This window comes from Hemibagrus wyckioides, linkage group LG03 (assembly GCF_019097595.1).
Source record: "Hemibagrus wyckioides isolate EC202008001 linkage group LG03, SWU_Hwy_1.0, whole genome shotgun sequence".
NCBI classification, from domain to species: Eukaryota; Metazoa; Chordata; class Actinopteri; order Siluriformes; family Bagridae; genus Hemibagrus; species Hemibagrus wyckioides.
Genome location: NC_080712.1, coordinates 19,006,189 through 19,029,172, shown reverse-complemented (window position 1 = coordinate 19,029,172; position 22,984 = coordinate 19,006,189). Strand labels below are relative to the sequence as shown.

The 22,984-nt window shown below is 37.9% G+C and overlaps 1 protein-coding gene across 1 annotated transcript in view; it reads left to right on the top strand.

Moving 5' to 3' along the window:
* Positions 1–22,690, top strand: part of pcdh15a (protocadherin-related 15a) — a 197,263-nt gene extending 174,573 nt beyond the window's left edge. Inside the window, exons 29-40 of the mRNA XM_058386243.1 lie at positions 595–683; positions 1,717–1,893; positions 2,816–3,034; positions 5,283–5,291; positions 5,705–5,842; positions 8,851–8,853; positions 14,026–14,044; positions 14,787–14,822; positions 16,384–16,457; positions 19,986–20,103; positions 20,354–21,812; positions 22,552–22,690. Of these exons, the coding sequence (XP_058242226.1) occupies positions 595–683; positions 1,717–1,893; positions 2,816–3,034; positions 5,283–5,291; positions 5,705–5,842; positions 8,851–8,853; positions 14,026–14,044; positions 14,787–14,822; positions 16,384–16,457; positions 19,986–20,103; positions 20,354–21,778 (2,307 nt within the window). The 3' untranslated portion in view covers positions 21,779–21,812; positions 22,552–22,690. The remainder of the gene's footprint in view (positions 1–594; positions 684–1,716; positions 1,894–2,815; positions 3,035–5,282; positions 5,292–5,704; positions 5,843–8,850; positions 8,854–14,025; positions 14,045–14,786; positions 14,823–16,383; positions 16,458–19,985; positions 20,104–20,353; positions 21,813–22,551) is intronic.
* Positions 22,691–22,984: the final 294 nt, after the last annotated feature.

The following is a 22,984-nucleotide window of genomic DNA, read 5'->3' as shown; positions in this document are numbered from 1 at the left end:
GATGGCTATATGTGCAAAACTGTTGTTTGTTCCAGAAGTGTTCTCAGGTGTATGTGCTTCTTTTGGCTAAAAGATTAAGGCCATTACAGCAACATATGGCAGCTTGTCACAAAACCTGCTTTTGGCAGAAAGATCTCTAAAATATGGCAAGTGAAAAAATTTAATTCTCTCTCTCTCTCTCACTTTCTCTCTCACTCTCTCACTCTCTCTCTCTCTCTCACTCTCTCTCTCACTCTCTCTCTCACTCTCTCTCTCTCTCTCTCTCACTCTCTCTCTCTCACTCTCTCTCTCTCTCTCACTCTCTCACTCTCTCTCTCTCACTCTCTCACTCTCTCTCTCTCTCACTCTCTCTCTCTCTCTCACTCTCTCTCTCACTCTCTCTCTCTCACTCTCTCTCACTCTCTCTCTCTCTCTCTCTCTCTCTCTCTCACTCTCTCTCTCTCTCTCTCTCTCTCACTCTCTCTCTCTCACTCTCTCTCTCACTCTCTCTCTCACTCTCTCTCTCACTCTCTCACTCTCTCTCTCTCTCTCTCTCTCTCACTCTCTCTCTCTCTCTCTCACTCTCTCTCTCTCTCTTTCTTTCATGTTTCTCAGGTGTCTGTGGTGAATGCATTGGACATGCAGGTAGTGGTGTCCAATGTGCCGCCTACCGTGGTGGAAGAGAACAAAGAGCAACTTGTCAGGTGACACTTCAATAACTGGACTGGAGCAGATGAACTGCTCTTCCACTAAAACTGCACAAAATGTGTTTATGCATTATATTATAACAAGACTCAGGTTTGCCAATGAATTCATTCCCTACAAGCACACCCAAGACTGTGTAATTACAGGCTGAGGCCAGCACTTTTATTTAAGCTCCAAAGAAAACGACTAAATGACAAACCTGGATTTTCATCATCACAAACACAGTGTCCAGCAAAGTGCTTGTAACAACTATTTCCAGGTTTTCTGAGAAAGTTTATACTTGTTTCTCATACTGATTGGGTGTTTTTTTTTTTTTTTAATTTCTGTTCAATATGGTTTTCTCACTGAGCACCTTAACACATTATAACAGTCAAAACATTATAACAGTTACCTTAACACATTATAACAGTTACCAAAGAAGCAGTTCAGTCTCCACTGATGAAAAACTCAACTAAAACATCACTCATTCCTCATCACTTTGGGGATAGTATGGATATAGAAATGCTATGTTGGATCTGCAACAAACCAGGCATTCAGGGGAAATCAGACATCAGGCATTAATATAAGAATCCTCTATATTCAGGGGAGCCATAAGACTCATTTCTAATTCTTTCTAAATGAGTCCCTTGTGAAACCTCATCACTTGCTCCTTATTTCCTGGCTTGGCAGTGTGAGGAAATTGATGTGTAGACAGTTTGGTTTACTGTACATGATGCAATTTCTAATTCCAAAAACTCAAAACAGTTATATAACTTCTTTTGCAATACAGTTGTACTTATTGTTTTACAGTCTCAATTGACTTTTTTCACTAAATGAGATACAATTGTGTAAATTACAGTCCCTGGCATATGACTGTGCACTATATTTTCAGCAGCAAGATTTGTATTTAACATGGAATATTTTTTTTACCCATGGGGTTTTGCTGTAGATCCAATAAGAGCTTTATGTCTGAGTAAAGAAAGGAATGTTTTCGTGTCATATTGCGGCCATAGTTTGAGTGAGTTTGATTTCTTATTGTGTTTTGGGACGCAGGATTCTCGAGCGCTATGTGCAGGACCAAATCCCTGGAGCTAAAGTGATAGTGGAATCCATCGGTCCACGGCGGCATGGGGAAGGATATTCATTAGAGGACTACAGCAAATCAGACCTGCAGGTGTATGCTATTGACCCTCTCACAAACAGGGCCATATCTCGACAAGAGCTCTTCAAGTAAGCAGCACAAATACGGAATAGAAAGCAACACAACACACCCAAAACAGCCTACCAACTGAGAACAATCAGAATCAAGCTATTCAGCTGTGTCATACCTGAAAAAAGTCTGTTTTCCATTTTTCATTATTTCTAATCTATTGTAATATATATTATTACATATTAGTTTATTATGATATATTACATAACATTTACTGTTTGTTTCACATGAAAACATAATTTTTGTTTTTTGTAAGTGATATTTTCCCCACTAGAAATGGGTTCCTGTTAAATTATGATAATAATATTGTGCTTTCCTGATAGTTCAAAGTGTCTCTTTAATGTACAGGAGCAGGAGATTTTAGTAATCATTAAGATTATTTCAGCATGTAACTGTACGCAGTTTTCCTTACACTGACATATCTGTCCACAAAATTAACAAAATACAATATTTTAGGATGCGAATATATATTTTTTTTTCATAAGCTCTGAATCCCATAATTGGGGTGAGATGAACATGATTTCATTTAGAAGTGTTTTTTTTTTTTGTTACTTAAGCTAATTAGACTTTTCACCACTGTCTATCAAAGGGTCATTGTATTACACCATAGTGTTCTGTGTAACTAATTAACCATGAAGAAGAAGTGGATAATGAAATCATGTTCATTATTTTATTTGAGGATTGCAGTATTTGTAACTGCACAGCATTTACAGAGAGCTTTCATTTTAATGTAGACATTTTGCAGAATGTCTATGATGAAAATGTTTGAGCATTTTGCTCAAAAATATTCATAACATAGTTTGTATATTTACTAATGTTATTAAATGACATCATTCACTTAATAAATTATCAACAAATACACACTTTTTTTTAGAAATTGTATGAATATTGCACTGTATTTGTAGCCTGTGTTTTGTTAACTTGTCAGTCTTTATTTGGCAGGTTTCTGGATGGTAAGATTCTAGACATTAATAAAGAGTTCCAGCCGTATCTGGGTGAAGGTGGGAGGATTTTGGAAATCCGCTCACCAGATATCGTGGCTACGGTGAAGAAAGCTGCTCAGGCTGTGGGCTACACAGAGGGGGCGTTACTCGCCCTCGCCATCATCATCATCCTCTGCTGTATCCCCGCTATCCTCATCATCATGATCACCTACAAACAGTGAGTATTGCTTTGGGAACTAGAAAGCAGAAAGCAGGGTTATCATGATGATCAGCACGGTTGCCTTTGGAATTGTGAATCAACCATTGATCAAATAACTGCTAGTGATTGTTTCTTCTGAGCATCAGAATCTGAGTAAATACTTCATCACTGTACTGAAAGATACAAGATTATCAAGAGTAATATAAATTTTGTGTAAAGTACTAGAGGAAGGCGAGACCTAACAACAAAGAGAGACAGAAGGAAAGAGACAGATAGAGGTGATGGACAAGGACAGAAATAGGTAGAACGTGGTGTGAGTGGGTGCCAGGTATGAAGCAGGGTATTTATGTGTAATTAGACATACTAATAGACAAAATCTGCCCACCAGCACCATGTGAAAGCAGATTAATTACAGTCATTTGTGACAGATCTGATGCATTCTCTATTCTCGTCACACTGCTTTGTCACACTTCAGCCAACTTTGCAACAATACAGCATCTGTCTGTGCAGCTCTCCTCCGACAATTTCTTGCCCCAGGGAGATAAATAAGAGACAGAGACAAAGAAAAAACATCTACAGAAGGTCCACAGGGCTTCCCAGGTCTCACTCACAGATTCAATTAAATGCGGTTCAATTCAGTTTTATTTCTATAACACATTTTTCACCACAGACATTTCCACAAAGCAGTTTATGAAAATCTGTGTCCAGATCCCTGGTGAGAATGTTAGAGCCAAGATGGCACGAGGCAGAAACCTTAACTGAAAAGGAGTCCTTCCTCCTCTGTGCACTGGAATCATAATGTGAAATGTATGAAACTTATAATGGCACATCATACAAAAGAAAGAGCTTCGTATAAGCCAGTGATGATTGGTGAAAAGCCTGTCAAAGATATAATGGTGTGCAAATATTAGATTTAAGCAATCGATGATTCCATGTTTAATATGTGCATGCAGGCAGGTTTTGAGCACAAAGAAACATGTTATGAGTTTGTGAGACTGATTAGAAATCATGACTGGAGGATAAGAGTGATTTTAAGTTATCCAAAGAAAAGCACAAATATACCCAAAAGTAAGGATGATGTTAACTCTGTTATTCTATGTGTTCTTCCTGGCTCATCGTATTTTGATGTTGATCCTCTATCCTTTTATTTTACCCATAACACCAATAAGAATTTAATTAAAGTTGTATTCAGAGTTGGCTATTTAATTTCAAAAGTTACTTTAATATTTACTCAAGCAAAGTTACACATATTCATACATTGGTTATGAACGTGCTTAGTCAGATGTGACAGTTGGTAGATAGAAAATGTGAAATTAGGAATCGGATTGTGTTGTTCTTGCTGTTGGCAAATATAATATGAACAATGTTTTAGGAATAAGTAATGTTTCTGATTAAGATTTAAAAAAAAGTCTGAGGTCTGAATAGCAATGTGTACAATTTCATTCTTCAAATCTTGAGCACATAACTAAACTCGGAAATATGAATTATGCCAAATGCATGTCTGTAGTGAAGATATAAAGTCAATGTATTTATGTATGTCAATGTATAAGCTCTAGTCTTGACAAGTATTAAGTTTTCTGGCATCCTTTATTTTTCACCTTTAGATTCCATACTTATAAAACTTCCATGCAGGAATGCAAGAACTATGCAAGAACTCTGGCTTTGGAATCATTTGAAATCTTCTGGGGAATTGCATTATGGTTAAATAAATAATAAAAGAATAAAGTATGTGTCTAGATTTTAATATTAAGCTTTAAGCCTGGAGTCCTGACAAGAAAACAGCATGGACTCCACATGTGATGGAGGGAGAAATAACGGGTAGGTAGAAATATGGAGCAGGGAGAGATTTCAGAAAGGAGTGGGAGGTTAAAGGAACAGTAAATGGAGAGAAGGTAGTTTGCTGGCGGAGAGCTCATTTCTCTCTCAGCAGTGCAGTAGACAGAGATGTGTGATAAGTGTGGGTTATTCTCCCTCCTGAGCTCTTACCACTATACAGGAGGAACAAAATGGTGAGGAATAATGTGCATTCCACTACCTGCAGCAGTGCATTCATCTAACACCACATGAAAGAGCTTCACATTATCATTAAAACTCTGTGACTTAAGCGGTGCTAAGGAAATCCTATGAAGTCCCAATTTTTAATTTATACATTGTGTCATATTTTGATAAGGAAATACTGCTGGGCTAATTATCTAACTATACCACTTGTCCTCTTTTTTTCTCTCTCTCTTATCCCATTGTGGCTGCATGTGGACCCCTTCTTCAGATTCAAAGAGTAAGTGTTGTTCATTCATTTCAGTAATTATGTGCCGAAAACTCCCATTGAGCTCAGCCCTTTCCATGTGCATACAAATCAAAAGGTTGTTCAGAAGCTATGAATAAAGGATCTTCACATCCTCCTCTCTACTCTAACCCATGCAAAAATGTTCTTTTGAAAAACAAACAGGCATGTTCTCACATTTTTATTTACATCAGAAACGACAAACAAAATGTGCTTACTTCTCACCTCCAATAATGAAGAGGTGGAAGAGCCTAAAAAAAGAAGAGTTTCTATGGCACTGGTGAATTCTTCAGAAATCTGTGTTACTGCTGAGACTCCTGTGTGTCAAGAGGCAAAATCATGGATTTTGGAGGAATTTGTTTGGTGTTGGCGAGTTACCTGTTCAATGTGTGTAACTGCATTAACAGGAAACAGGCCGAGTGTGCCAAAACCGCCCGCATCCAGAGATCACTTGCTGCTACAAAATCAGCTGCTGCGCCAGCTCCAGTTTCAGCTCCAGCTTCAGCGCCATCCAATCTCTACGAGGAACTTGGGGATGGCAAAATGTGAGTCAACCTTTTATCATGTGTATTTAGTGGTTCGAAAGATTCAGTATTCATGTCTATGCAAACACCCTTCCAGAATTTTATACATTTTGTCTTTGCAAAACTCATAATGAGTTCAGGGCTGAAAAATTTTATATTTTGAAGATATTTGCTATTGCAGGGATTTAGCCTTGACCATACCGTGCTGAATTTAACAATAAATGTTATACTTTCTCACATTCCAGTTTTTCTTCGAATAGCTGATCCAGTAATTGCATTCATTCCTTAGTTGTTGTTCTCAACTAAACCTTTCCTGTAGCTTATCGTTCTGATTTAAATGAACTGAAGACAGCCGGCTAACTGTGTAATTCCAGACTGAATCCGTGAAGGATGTCTATTAACAGTCTAGCAGTGACCTTATGCACAGGTTAGAAAAGAAATTAGGTTTTCTCCTATAAAAGGCATTTTTGGCTTTTTCACAGAGGGGAATATAGTGTTTCTCTATGCTGTGACGAATCAGATCTGAACTAAATTAGTTTTTATTTTATTCATTTGATGCCACTGTGCCTACAAGCCTGTAATTGCTGTATACATCCAAGCATCAGTACAATATACTCCAAACGCAATTAAAAGTGAAAGGAAATGTAAATGGTTCAGATTCGAGCAGAGACATAACTACATGTCCCACAGGTAAGAAACTATCGATTTAATGTAATCAGAATAAATGTGAGTGCTAAATCAAAGAGAATTTTTTATGTCAGTCTATTAAATGAAGCACAAAGATAGACAGAGCAATTTCCTGTGATTCAGTCTAATAAGCCAAACAAAAAAGCATGTGTGTGTGTGTGTGTGTGTGTGTGTATGTCAATCTGTCTGTTTGTCTGTTGTTAGCCAACAACAGCCTTTTTCAGATTATGATTTTCAATTTCTGTAAAGTTTTTCTTTCATCATTTTGCACTGCAGCGAGCATTTAGATAGCTGTTACTTCATTTTTACCTCAACAAAATTCATTCACACAACAGTACTGTGGAAACTGTAATTAACTTTAGCATATAATAGCATTCATGCACTATGATCTATAGTAAGATGGATGATTATACATGCAAGAAGCAAACAAGATTAGACTTCTTTTTTTTTACACTGAACTCAGTTTGCCCAAATGTTAATTGACATCTTGTCATGCTGGTGGATGGAAAATATATACCGGATCTATCAGGAGTTAAGCTGAAATAGCGAAAAGGATGTTCCAGCATTCAAAAAGGACCGTAAAGGACATTAAATATTTATAAATACCCGTAACGTACCTGCTGAAACCTCTTGAGATGATGCATGGAATATGTCGTGCTGTCAGGATGCCAATAATCTAAAGAGAAGTGATTGTTGTGTGTGTGTGTTCGTGTGTGTGTGTGTGTTCACCAACTTTTGGTGAGTAGGGAACAAGACATGGAATATCAATCTACATGTGAAGGATTAATAGAAGGGCATCTGTCTTCTATCTCTGCTTATAAATACAAGCCAGCATTTCATATTCTGTCAAAGTTCATTGGCTGTCACATTGACCTGCTCTTTGTATCTCTCTCTCTCTTTCTTTCTGTCCAATTCATTTCTTTTCTCTTATTCTCTGCTCAGAATGCAGTAAGTCATTTGCATTTTTATTCTATCTCTCCCTCTTTTAGCAGACAAGCCTCATGTTTCACCTTCAGTAATAGTGAGTTTTTTTCCATAATACTGCACTGCCTGCACTTGTTGCTTGTTGCAACATAAAAGGAGTGCTGCAGCTGGATGTGCTGTTGGTAGAATTATTACATAGGCAGTGTATTAGTGTTAGTGTGTTGAAAGTATTACTTTACACATCCTTCATTCTGAGACTGACTGTCGCTTCAGATCATCTCTTTTCACCTGTCACAATAAATAAATCAACCCAGCATTGCTATAGCTCTGTGTGCATGAATAATTTCCATTATATGACTTTAGTTGACATTCAGTGTATGTATAAGCATATTATCCGTATTTTTACCTCATAGAAGGTTTTTTAAATGAAGCCTGAACCGTTAGTATATTCATTTCAAAGTGTTTAAAATGAATTATATCCATACTGACTTTACTGGAGGATTATAGCTAGAACCTGTGCTATAATGCTACTGTAATGGTGTAGAATCATATCAACAGAGCTTGTATACAGTATGCTAGCTTTTGTTTTGGCAAACGGCTCAGTCAAAACGAGTGAAGGATTCTAATTTGGCACTTATCACTTTCCCTCGACAGTTTTTCTTACCTATTCCTTATTATCCCTCTGTCATCTATTATATATAAAGTAGTTCTAGTCTTTTTCTGCTATAACTTCATATTGTTGTCTATAGCAGACACAAGAAGTCGGTTACTGAGGAGGCCCATCGACAGAGGCTTATTAGCACCATTGCTTTTCGTGCCATTGCTGTCAGTGGCACCCTGCACAGCAACCTGCCTAAGTCTGAGAGCAGTGTCACCTTGTTCTCTGAACTACACCCGCTCATTACCCAGAATCCCCCCTACCAGGAGAGCATTTCCAATCCAGTCACGAGCACCAAGACACGCTTTCTTGGCAGCTTCTGGGATATCAGCTCTTCATCATCCACAAACGCTGGGAATCAGAAGTTTACCTGGTCCTTGCCTTGTCATATTCATGAGGGAGAAATTTATGGCACACTGCGAGAACAAGCCCTTTGGGACCCTGCTGAGTGGGAAGAGAAAGAGCTGAAGGCAGATCTTAAGGACAGCACAGAAGAGTTTGATGCTGGAATGGGGACCCCGAGTGGCCGTAGCACGAAGCTGTCAGTTAGGGAACAGGCCAGGCAGTTTGAGCAGCAGGCACTAGCTGATAAGACTTCCAGAGACTCTCGGTCCTCTATGGATCTGGATAACCTTCTAACTATTATCGAGGCACAGTACAGTGCAGGGTGTGTGGGAAAGTATAATCCCCCTTGCATTCTCATCACTGGCACCACACATCCTCCACCAGCCACTCAGCGGCCAACTCCACCAGTGCTGAGGAGGTTCAGTTCCAGCATCTCTAGCTATGTCACAGTGGAACCCTGCGAGATCTGGCTGGAAATTATACCTGATGCTCTGGATAGCCCGCCATGCCCACCCACTTTTCCTCTGTCTCCTAAAGTCCACTCTCTTCCTCTCTCTGCTGATGCCTGTTCACCTCCCTTTACTTCTGAAAGCTCCACCCCCTCACCCTTATCATCGCCTCAGCATATAATACCCAGACTCCACCCCGGCGCCTCTGAAACCATGCCTCCTCCAAGGATTTCGGAATGTCAATGCCAGAAGAAAGAATATAAAGCGATTCTGAATTATAATGACACTAGAAAGGACAAAATGAGCCCCTATAGCCACTTTGACAGGAAGTACAATAGAGGGGAAATAAAGGCCAAGAGTTTGATAAGAACTGAGTCAGAGTCTGAATTAGACGACTCTGACACATGCCCAGCAGATTTTCACCTGGATTCAAAATCAAACTCATCAAATCCTAGCCCAAACTCAGAGCAGCAGGCAGACAGAGATTTTCCATAAAAATTCATCTCTTTCTGACTGAAATTTCAGGACATTTTTTTCTTTATCATATTTCCTGCATTTTTTTTTATTTCATACTATACCCCATACTGAGGCTATGCAATCATATAATAATAATAATAATAATAATAATAATAATAATAATTATTATTATTATTATTATTATTGTTATTGTTATTGTTATTGTTATTGTTATTGTTATTATTATTATTATTATTATTATTATTATTATTATTATTATTATTATTATTATTATATACAAAGTTAAAGTAAGATGGCAGTAAAGAATAAAATCAGCTGATCAGATTAATCAAGTCAGACTAAATATTCCACTTCTGTACAATTCCATTCACACCAGTAGATTAAGTGAAAGTTCTATATAAAAGCTCAGATGTAAGGCCTTGTGTTCATATAATGAATCATGCTTGAGAACATCTTTTTGCTTAGATGCTTCCTAAATGCTTTTGAGAGTATAAAAGTGATGAATAGACCTTCTGCCAGCTGCTGTAGAATTATTTCAAACTTATTCATTTTTTAATCTTAATCTCTCCAAGTGGATATCTTTTTCCTTACCAGCATGATTACTGCACTCTCTAACCATTTCTAAAGAGTTCTATAAGGCTTTTTGAGATCTGCTTATATGCAATTTTGCAGATGTTTTTGCCCTTTAGAATATCAAAAGAGTCATGAAGTGCAATGGGCTCAGACAATAGAGATAATAGGCGGTGGGCTACGTGACAGGAAAAGTGTGCCCTGCCACCAGCCGGCTGCATTCAGCTCTGGCAAGAGCACAATCAATCTCTCAGGCCACCTCTAGATAAATAGCTTTCTGTGTACATATAAAGGAACCATCTTTTCCCAACTACGCCTACCCTCCTGTGAGCCTAATGACATCTACTGATGCCATATTATTAATTCCAGAGTCTCAATGATTTATTGTCATATCATGTTTACTGAGGTGTTGGAGCTGGATAGCTTTAAATCATTAGTTTCATTTGCTTCCTAATCCATCTGAATTTCACTATTCTTCATTTGTTCTTATGTCTATTCTAGGTGGTATGTTAGATTTTAATTAGTCTTGTGCCACAGGGACAGATTATAATATGCCTTTATAATGTCACCTCAATTTCACAGTGACAGCAATATGATACAAGATGTTAATGCTTTATTTGAGTATCAGTGTCACAGCATGCCATACAAATGAAATGTGTGGAAAATCCTTCACATGATGAAAATACAGGTTTTCTGAACTGAAGTATTCTCCTGTTTTTTCATGTATCTCAACCCAGTGTAAAAGTGAAAAGGGGGAAAATTGCATGTAAAGATTGTGTTTACAATTATCTAGCATGGTTTCAGACATTTCTAGGCAGACTGATACCACTGCACTGTAATATTACAATGTAATAATTGTAGTAATATAGCCTAGATGAGATTAAACATTTGATATTTATGGTTTCTTAAAACTGAAGCATCAAAGCATGTTATTGCCAGAATACACAAAATTACAAAAATACCACACCTCTACATTTACATTAAAACATATCAGTTTCATAATCAATGGAAATGTGCCTTAATTAATTAATCAGAAGACGAATATTCACACTATTCAGTATTAACACAAGTTCATAGTAACTGTGATATGTCATGATATATTAAGTATAAATTTAAGTGAAATGCATTTTAAAGTCCACATTTATATAATAGGCAAATAGTAAAATACCAGACATCAGAATCCCATATCAGAATCATCAACTGTCACTATAGATCATTACTGCTCTATTTGCAAACTTCAGTGATGCATTTGTACAGTTACCAAGACAGCTAGACATGTTTCCGTGTTTCCTAATTACCATGACAGATTGTGTTATAGAAGTGTTGTGCTCCTCAAGATATTTGACACTTCTTAATCAAACATGTGACCAGATTTGCTGCCACAAATGTTATAGCATTTGCTGTAGGTTCCCTTTAGCAGAACATCTGCTCTAAAATTAAATGGACCACAGAGATGTTGTCTGCTTGCTGAAGCATTGTGGAAGGCTGTGTGACATTGTGTGAGTATGCGTATTTGTGTGTGTGTGTGTGTGTGTGTGTGTGAGGTCATTGGAAGATGAACTCCACAGGGACTTGTCACTTTGTATGCCTGATCAGAACTGCTCAGCATGGGAAAAGCAAGACTGTGATGTCTGCATGCACCAGAGACAGGCCTAATTAGTCAATTGATCCATTCAGTGCTGACAAAACTCCTGCCAGTTCTTGTTGCTCTACCATTTCTTCCACCTCTTGTGCATCTCCACCTACAACTGTAACAGTAGACTCGGGAGGCAGAGAGAGAATCCAGAATCACTTTAATACTTAAATAACTGAGGTTGCAGAAGTAGAAACGAAATTTAAGGTAACGTAACTTAGGCAACAGGAGACGCAGGCAGAACAGAACAGAAAACCTGCACATGGCATACTAAACAGTCTTAATACTCGCCACTGTCCTCAGTGAGTAAGCGCTTTAAATACGCACCAGAATGTAGTGGTTAGAGTGTTGTACAGGTGTAATATATTATTATAAAAGAATGAAATGTGGGTGTTTGAAACAAGACACGTCTCCAAACAATACAGCATATCAAAAGTAAAAAAAAAAAAGTTGCAATGACCCTTTGGGTCTGCAGAACAAGTTGTAAAAGAAAGGCAGTGTATGAAATATGGATGAGTTTAAAAAGAATGAGTGAAGACAGAGTGGACAATCAGTCTGACAGAGAACAAAAACATCATGGAGAAGTTGGGTAAAGATTACAGAGGAGAGGATTCAACGCTAACCTGAAGATTAAAAAAGAAAGAGTTTGGAGATAAAGGCAAAAGGTGTGTATCAGTATTATTTATATGAAATTCAGATATAAATTTAGAGATGCAAACTTCTGAGGTCATACAATTTCTTTTCCCTCATTCTTTTGTTTAATTTTTTCACTTCTGGTATAAAACACTTGCTCGCAACTGTAATACATCTGGGATAAGCCTAGCTCAAGTGTATGAAATGAAAACAGGTTCAGTTAATTATAGAGAAGACAATATATAATCACATTTTGTTAACTGGTTAACTGAGGTAATTTCTTCTTTCGATACATGCGTGTAGGTGTAGAAAAAATACAAAACAAACATGCTTATTTGCGTAACAGGGCTGAGAATTATTTACTGCTCTGGTTTGGCTGCTGAAATATTAGTACTCTAGAACAAATCCTATATGCAGTGCATATTTGGATGAATTGAGTGAATATGTTCACCTCAGTAAAGAATAATGAAATGCCTTGGGGACAAACAAGAGACAAAGGACCTAATTTACTCAAGCGAGACCTTATGGTTTTCGAGTAAGCAAAACAGTGTTTCAGAGAGCATCAGCAGATTCTTCTGTAGGGAATCTGAGAACGACTTTATTCTCGCTGCTGTGAGAACCGTCCAGTAACAAACCTATCTAAAATCCACATAACGTCTTGTGGACATACAGTGCAGGGGTTAAAAGTTAATAGAGTCAGTGAAGTTTGGCATCAATTGGGATATAGAATGTTCTCTCTTTCCACAAAAGTAATTAGGTTTGGCTCTCAGAGATTTTCCAAGATGAGATTTTGGAGTTATGTTTGAAACTTGGCAGTGTAGAAAAGAGGAGCTTTGCTTTCTGCAGTGAGGCACTGGGACTCTTCCAGCACTGCATTATTTAGCACCAGTAGTCCTCTACTCCACTCCACTCCACTCTACTCCATTCCACTCCACCGCCCACTGCGTCTTACACATTATTTATCTCACTTTCAAGTGGCACAGACTTACCTATTACACAGAAAACATGTCATACACTGTTCTGTGTGTGCCTTTGTGTATGTGTGTGCATGATATCAAAGACCCTATCTATCTACCCCTTGCCTAGCAGAGACCCTCCCTATTACTGAACAAAATGTCACAGTTCTGTCAGACCTATTAGTCAGACAATTTATGGATATAAATCTCTTCTCAATACTTCACAAGCCATCACATTCTCTCCTTCATCTCATTTAGTGTGTAAGTGATCATAGGTCAGTAATACTTTATTGTCCTTGTTTCCTTGTGGAGAGCGTATTGCACAGTCACAGTTCTCCAGGGCTGAACTCTTAAGAGGTTCCGAGAATTATGCCTAGGCTTTTATGACTACAGTTATGATCTAGAAAACTTATTTGCATCTGTGTGTGTGTGTGTGTATAAACAAGTTATTTCGAATAAAAGATAATCACACCCCAACGTGTTCCTGGTTGTTAAATCCGCTTGTGTCAGCACTTGTACTCCCACTCAAAGTATATTCTCTGCATGTATTTTCACTCTTTGCTTATACTCTGTTTTTCTGTTTTTGCTTTTTGCTCACTCACCCTGAGTGTATATTTATTTGTACACATTAGCGTGCACACACACACACACACACACACACACACTCACACACGTGCACACACAGACACATGCACATGCGTATGTATATAGTAAAAAGAAATACTAAGAAATATAAGCAGGAGCTAAAGTTGGAGCTTCATGCTTAATTTTCTTCTCATTTTTATAGGTTTAGTTTTTTTTTTCTTTTTCAGTCGACACTTACATATGAGTATCTTTTTAAAGGTATTTTCTTTTTTCCCATTATATGCCAGGCGTGGATATGGCAGAGAGGTATGTCCTTCTCTTATCTGTTACTGGATGAAATGCTTTATTTATTTAGGGGCTGGTCATTTTTATTCTACGGTAGGAAAGCTTCTTGTCCCTCATCCCTCTAGTCTGTCAATAGTGCCTGAGAGAGAATAAGAGGGGAATCACAATTAGATAAGAAAGACACAGAACGCCTGCCATTACCTCTATTTTTACACTCTGTATATGAAAATTGTGTTTTTTATAGAAAACCCATATCTTGTCTAACTCAGTTCTGTGTTTAACATTATTTTCCTAAGATAGGAAGTATGTGGTGAAAAGAGCTGTACGATCCACTTTGTGTCAGTGCTCTAGTCAAGGTTTTGGCTCTTATGTGTGTAAAGCCTCTCAAACTTGACATTTTCCTCTCCATTTAACTTTAACATTTTGTGTTAATCTAATGTCAGCTTATCACAAGAGTAGAGTATCCACTGCAACACTCTGCTATTTATTGGCCTTCAGGAGCTTTTGCCTGAATTGCTTTCCTCTCTGTCCTCTCTAACCCATTGTGATCTTTAACCTGGTTTTGTTATTACACTCTATCTCACCCCTAGTTTCAGATTATTTTCTACACACCTTTTACAACTAGCCCTGTAAACCTTAGTGTTCCCCTTATTTTTGTCTCTGTCTGATACCTTTTCTTGCATAGTCTTTTTTCTACTGTGTTTTTCTTTCTATTATACCTCTCTCACTCTTCCCTTCTCTTCCCCTGTTGCCTATCTGTTAGCAACAGCTGCTGAGGCCATCTTTGCTCAGGCCGGAGGTAGACTCTTTATGATCCTGCTGCACTGTGTGTTGCATGTAAACTGCTATCTCTTATTTCTTTCCATTGTAAATACTCTTTTCTCTTTAAGACTCATGATAATGGCTAGGTTGAAGGTCAATTAACAAATTGGTGATTATTTTGAATGCTGCACTGCACATGGCTTTCTTCATTTATTTCACTTGAATCACACCCCTGTGGCTGGACTTAGGGCAGTGGGGGCTCCTAGGCTTGAACCATCGCTGGGGCCTTAAATACTTCAAAAAGTCATTAATAAATACTTTAAAATGAAAATAATTAACCAAGTTTTGACCAAGTTACCAAGTTAGAGAAGAAATCCAGAAAACGTGACAGTGTCCAAATTATGTGTCATATGTTCTTGAGAAGCTGCACAATATTGTACTAATTGGTTTGGAGCAATATGACTGACAATTCAGTAAAAAAAAATAAATCCTTTGTAGGCAGTCTCATGGCATTAGCAGAAAATATGTGATTAGGATTGTACTAGATTTAAAATGAACTATTCAGTCACTCTAATGTACAATAAATGTATTGGAGAACCATTTTCTTTTTTCAATATCAGTATCAATTATTATTATGTTTTAAACCTTCATTATGTGTGCATTAAAAAATAAGTTAAATGCCCAGGTATAGGTGCTGGAGAAGGCCCTTGCTATTCTACATTTGGTCATGGAGCTGTTTGTTTAATTGAGGTGTTCTAACAAAAAAAATAAATATACATATAATCAGTATGTCTTTGTGTGAGGAGGTTTAATTGGATAGACCGGCTTGCATTTCATTGCTCCTCTGCAGTAAGCCTAATGAAATCATATTTGGTATTGTCAAACTTTTCACACTTTTCTTTTCACACTTCTCTAATGTTTCAGTGACACAGAAACAGATAACTGTGAATCAGACTTGATTAAATGAGTGTAGATATTTCTCCTTTTCATGGCACATTCAAAACATGTAGTCTTACAGTAGACATTGACCAGACATCCTTGGAAGTCTGAAGATGAAATTAACAATAACGCAGTAAAAGAAGCACAATGGCATGCAACGTAGCAGAATCAGAACTACGCAGCCCACACAACACACTCAACTACTGAAAAACAAAAAGGTTCAATTTCGCACACCACTCATATTTTCTGTTATATGACATTTTGAACAGTAACAATAGTCCATGTTACTGCACCTGCGTGAGGTTGTAATCCTCCTACTGGCAAAACCTATATCAATAAACTCAAGCAAAGTATGTCTGATGTATAATACAAATCTAAGCACTTGTTTGTTTGCATTGGAACTTGGTTGAGATAGTGGCAATATTTCTTTTAAAATATTCCACTCGCTGAAATGAAAACCTAAATATTTACTTATACGTTTGGATTAAATATAGACCCCCTTTCTTTCTGCATAAGTCCGGCCCTGGTCCCACTTGCTGCATGTTGGTATTCAGTGATATCACATTTTCATTCCTGCTATGGCATCAGTGTTTGTTGGAGTATTAGTTGTATTAGTCTTGTTGCACTATTAAGGCTGAGGCTTGTTTTTGCTAACTTAGGCACTTTCTATGGAATCGGGTATTGACCCCGGACAAGACTACTATACACAAGACTATTACAGCTATGATCAAGGGTAAGTTTGGCATAAGGAATCACGGTTCATTACTGAAGTAATGAGTGTAAAGTTTACAAATGTGTCTGTCTGTGTGCTTTCATTAATTTAAGTGTGTAACCATGTTTTAGACATTGGGAAACAAACAAAAGGGTAGGAATATCTGACAATTTTGACCTTGTTACCTTTAACATTTGCCTGTTCCCAACAAGGAAAACTTTGGGGAGAAAAAATTAGGGTTTAATTTAGGTGTGAAAAAAAAAAGGATTAATTAACCACATTAATATTTATTATTGAAGGTCCTCATAAGCATAGTAAGACCAGTATGGGTGTGTGTGTGTGTGTGGGTGGGATTTTTTTTTTTTCTCCAGGAAAAAGACTCTTACTGTGCTCATTAAACAGCCTTATTATTATTATTGTTGTTGTTGTATGAATAATGTTCTATATTTCCTGGATATCTGTCCTACATTACCCTTATGTGGAGTTCTTAACAGTTGGGAGATCATCAAGCTAACCACCAGAGTTTTGAACATAGCATAAGGGCTGTAAAATTCCCATTATAATTAAGACTACATATGGAAATGCAGTGCATTATTTCACCACTGCAGCTCTAGTATTAAGCAAATGCTAAGCAACCTCCTGAGCATTTCTCCAATCTATCCACACTGCCAGCTGCTGAAGGGCCACGAAAACAGCAGCCAGATACGGCAGTGATGATACTGCCAACTAATTACTAATTCTGCAGCTTCACATGGTTGTTAAGGTCTGCTTCTGCAGCATGACTGAATGAAATTATACTTTGTAATAAATGAAGGATATATATATATATATATACATGGTGCCTCTTATAAATGGCCTTACAGAGAGTTTTTATGGATTTCAGTGGAACAATTGCATTTTCACTGAAATCAGGTCTGACTTTCTAGTATGTGTTTGTGTGTGTGATGACTCTTAACAGATGGATGTTCTATACAATCAAATTAATGTCTAAATGAAAGCATTGAAGTAGTCTAAGTCTCTGAGAGGTAAAAAAAAACAAAAAAAAAAAACAACTACATTCTAGGAAGATGCATCCCTCTGTCCTTCTATTTTTCTTCTATTCCCCTGTAATTTCACACCCTCTTTCTTCCCTCCAAATGTTTTCAATTACTCAAGATTGGACAGGGCACCTGAGCCCATGCTGATATTCCTTCATGTGAGAGAGAAAGAGAGAGAGAGAGAGAGAGAGAGAGAGAGAGAGAGAGAGAGAATGAATGAATGAATGAGCACGAGAGAGAGAGAGAGAGAGAGAGAGAAAGCAATTTTGCTGAAAATAGAACACACAATAAACTGCATCTCCTGATGTGCAAACATACAATCAAAGGGAAAGCAGCACAAATAGAAAGTAGAAAAGTGGTATTAGCGATTGTTTAACCAGTTGTGGCAGCTTATAGCAGCTCATTCCATGAGCAGAGAAATCTAGAAAGCCAAGGAACAGATGCTGAGCAAATGCTGAGAGCTGATCTGCATGTCTAAGGGTTAGCATCTGCCACTCAGGAGACATGTGGAACAGTTTAAACCATCATTAGCTTCCCACACTTTCCTCAATTAGGCCAGGTAGTTTAATTAGCAGCCATTCCTCTCTCACTAGGAGACCTCCAGAATTCACCGCTTTCACCTCCAACTAGTTCGTCCTCACCTGGCTAGTACATTTACCAATAAGCAATATTCATGCAAGAGAGTGGCACATGGTCATGGTCACTGCAATGCTTTGAGACTAATCACTCAATAATACAAAGCCATTCAGGTCAGTGACCTTGCTATCCTTATACATAATAGCTTACTGATCCACTTCATCAGCTGTGCAAGTAGACACTGTAGAAAGAAGAGAAATGCTTAGAGTGCAAGAAATGTTTAGTCTGATTGTTATTTCTTTTCATTCTAGGATATTATCTTACAATGTAACATCCAAATTAGTCAAAACATCAAGATATGATGTCATTTACTTAATAGTATGAGATACTTTTTTGTTCACATTTGTACACATAACATTGAACTGCTGTGACAATTGAATTTCCCCACTGTGGGAAATCTTATCTTATCTTATCTTATCTTATCTTATCTTATCTTATCTTATCTTATCTTATCTTATCTTATAATGACTTTGTTCTTAAAAATCTGAACAAAAACATGTGTTCATTACCATATCATTAACAAAGATATTTTTAAAAAAGTAAATTGGGAAAAAGTATTCAGACACAACAAATTGCAAACATCAATACTGTGTTACAAAGCCATTGTTGGAAATTACATCTTCAGTAGTTTTACAGTAAGAATTACTTTTTGGCTGCAATGTGGTTCAATTTTGGTCCACTCCTCTTGACAAATCATCATCACTTCCTCAAGGTTATGAAGGTCTCAATGATGGACTCGCAATTTCAAAATCCTCCATAATTTACCAGGGAAATTCATGTAAGGAGGTTGGCTAGGCCATGCAAAACCTGGAATTATTTTGGCTGCATGTTTGGTTGTGTGTCTTGTTGAAATGTCCATCACTTTCTTGGCCAAAGAGCTTGAAGCCTTGTCTAATATACTCCAGTACTTCACTCCATTCATCTTTTTTTCAATAATATATAATGCCCCAGTGCAGTTTGCAGAGAAGCAGCACTGTATCATGATTTTCCCATGTTCATACTTTACTTCCAAATATAACAAGCTGAATTATTGGCAAAAAGATATATATTTTTGTATTGTGTGACCTGATTATAGTGTTACAAATGCTTTAAGATGTGCTTTGCTGTGCTTCTTTTTTAGCAGAAGATTATTTTGTGTGGAACAGAAACTGCGTTGCAGTTCATTTTTTATTGTACGGTGTGTAACTGTGGTTGTTGCTGCTGACTTCTCAATTGCCTTCCTTCTCATTAGTCTGAGAGCATATTGTGAAGTCTTTTTTGGTTCCATGAACTTTCCATTTTCATATTATCAAATCAGTTGTAGTTACATGGATATTTAGGGGCTTTGTTACAGTTCTGTAGCTTTTTCTACTCAAGTGTTCTTTTCTCCTTGAGAATTTTAGGAAACTCCTTTTACCTTTCCTAGGATTACTGCTTATTGTGTTTAAGTCTTTATAAGTGTTATCAACCAATGGCAAAGTCTTTTAAAATGACACCTTTTTTCCAGTATTTATGTTTACTGTAGAATTTAATGTAATATTTTATAATATGTAACCTATATTCTTGTACTGTATTTATTTTTCATCCAAAGCCTTGTTTCCTTGGCAAATTTGTAAGGAATACATACATTTGTTTATATTTATAAGCACAAAGTCAAAATACATTATATGTGTAAATTTGAAGTGCATACGGAAAAACAAAAAAAAAAAACATATAATAAATATAAAGAAATACTTATTTCCCCTTACTGTATTCCAGAGTGAACTAAAAACATGTAAAAATCCATTTTTTGTCAGCTGTAACTGAGGCATAATTACCCACTGTACCAATGCATGACACTAATTAGTGATCATAAAGCCCAAGCAGTTACTTATTACCTTCTCATGTTCTCATAAAGGTATGATCCGTATCCTCCTTACGGCAGCCGCAGGAGGCTGATATCTCCCATGTACGATGAATACGGAGAGGCCATAATGGATGATGATGGCTACTACTACAGTGCCTATGGTCCAGAGGTAATATTACACATTATCATTATTGGTAGATTACAGGTGAATGAAATGTATTTAATTTTGTGAATTAATTTTATATCTGTATGATGTGTCAGACAGGTATTGAAACATGACACAATAACTTTCCATTACATTACATTATAGCCCCTGTTATCTGTTACTATAATAGTTACGGCATTTGACGTGTGTTATCTGTTTGACCCTGATAATGATCAAATATCTAAGATTTTTAAAGGAAATGGTCTCACTACAGGGTCGGGGGAGAGGCAGAGGTGGGCGGGGACGTGGGCGTGGTAGGCAGGTGGAATTCCAGGATATAACTCCAGAGGAGGAGGTTGAATCAGCAGAGCCAGAAGTTCCTTCTGAAGTTTCTGAAGAAAAAGTGGAGCCTGAAACAGAGGAGTCCAAAGCTGCAAAGAGGCTCAAATCTGTCATTAAACTCAGCAAGCTGCTTGCTGCCGGGAAGAAAGTCGAACCGCCTCGTGTATCACCTTGGAAGAAGGCCAGAATTTTCCCAATGCTATTTAGAAAGGGCAAGAAGGACAAAGATTATGCCAAGCTTACATCTGCTCGCCGTATTGACAGTCAAGAGAGTATAACAGAGGCACCAGTGTCCATCAGTGTCAGTGAGCCTGAACCAAGTGGATCCGAAGCATCAGAGAGGAGCAGCATAGTTACTCAAGATAAGGAATACCTAAAAGTGGATCTGGACAGGGAAGATGCTACTGAGAGCACTGTTGACTCAGAGTCAGAGGCAGAGGAACCAGAAGAATCTGAGGAAGAAAGTAAATCAAAGTCGGAAAAAGGGACAGAGGAGGAATCAGGATCAGAAGAGGAATCAGCTACAGAGAAGGAGGAAGAATCAAGTGCAGAGAGAACCTCTGCCACAGAGAAAGATTCTGAGGAGGAATCTGAAGAGGATGAAGATAAAAGTGTGGCATCTAAAGAGCCTGAGTCTGGATCAGAGGTTTCATCATCACAAACTCAAGCCAGTAGAGGATCTTCAGTAAGATCCAGTTCAGGAAGCATGCTCAGTGGCTCAGGTTCCCAGGCATCATCAACTCGATCCTCTGTGAGATCTGGAAGCTCTTCACTTGGCGGGTCTGAAGCAGTGTCTGAGGAAGCATCTGAGGAAGCATCTGAGGAAGATGTTAGTGGATCTGCAGCATCCGAAGATGCAGGATCAGAACGTGGCTCACTCAGTGGCAGTGAGAGAGGTTCTACCACCACGTCCAGATCTGCAACAGGAAGCCGCTCACGCAAATCCACCATGACACGTAGCTCACAGGACACCATTGAGGAAGAGAGTGCAGAAGAGCTGGAGGAAACAGAGGAGGGGGAGGAAGAGGAGGAGGAAGAAGAAGGGGAGGAAGAGGAAGAAGAGGGGGAGGAAGAGGAGGGGGAGGAAGAGGAGGAGGAGGGTGAGGAAGAGGAGGAAGAAGAAGAAACAACAGAAACAAGCAAAAAGTCTTCAGGTGAGACAAGTGATGAAGCAGCATCACAGACTTCAGAATCTGAAGGGAGTGTGATGAGAAGCTCAGAAGAGGCATTAGGAGGTCTCTCATCCATCGCTGAAGAGGATGAAGAAGCCGTAACCTCTGACAATAACTCAGAGACTGAAGAAACTGAAGAAAATTCAGATGCAGAAATAGAATCAGGCGGTTCCACTGCTTTGTAAGAAGCAAAATAATGAGCTTGTGTGTATTTACAAAGTAAGACTGATTTTAATTTGTTTCTGTTTAGAAGTGCAGTGATTTCCGATTTTTCTTTGCCAACATCTCAGATGTTTCCCATACCTCAGTTTGCTCTTGACTAATTCTACAACTGCATGGGCATGAAACTTTTCATCTTCGTCCAATCCTCATGAGCATTAATGAAATTTCTCCTGAATGGAATTTTTCTTTGTACAAATTGGATAAACCATAAACAAAACTGAATCTCTTCTCTTTCTTCCAACTTTTAGACTTAATGTGTCTGTGTGTTTTCTCTACAAATATTAAAGGAGCAGTTTGTCATTTTTAGAGCCATCCGCTATTAGTCTCTCTACTAATTGCAAAGTGACCTGCAATTATGGTTGAAAAGCTGATGTTGAACCATATAAGCATTTCAGAAAAAAGCAGAGCCGAGTATCTATGTTCAGACTTGAGGGAGATAATTTCAAGGCCGGTAAAATATTAGCAGAAAGCTGAAAATTAGTACTAATCTGTTGCCTGGCATAACTGCCAATCAAAGTCTACAGAATTGAGGATTATTATTATTATCATGTTATTTATTTATGTAATTATAATATATTACTATATAGTGAATCATATTTAAAGTATTAATGTTGCAGCTCTAAAGACACTTTCAAAATTACAAACTGCACCACAGCTTGAATCAAATAGTAATTCCACTGTTTAATCAGTGACTGTGGCTGTTTTTATAAATTTGTCTCCAATCTTTGATCCTCAGGCTATCAGAAAGAAGCAGATGAAGTTAATTGAGGAGAAAGAGGGTGAGTCAACGACTACAGGTGAAGACAGCGGTCCAGACATCCAGCGGAACCGCCTGCCTAATGTAAACTGTCAAAGCAACGTGAACGGTTCGGTGTACCTGGCACAGAACGGTACGATCATTAGAACCCGACGGCCACCTTATCCTAATAACATAAAACATTTTTCACCAGGGAGGCTAGGTAAACAGTTCAAGAAACTGGACAAGTTAGGAGTCACACAGGAGGAACATTTGCCTTTAAACAGTACAGTGGATAATGGACCTACTATAGGAACCACTGCCACACTTTCATCTACGACTAACAACAACCTCGACACCAGGCCTTTAACCTGGTCCATAGGGTCTAGTATGGGGCCAAAGTCCAACATCATTAAAGCGCATCTGGACAAAG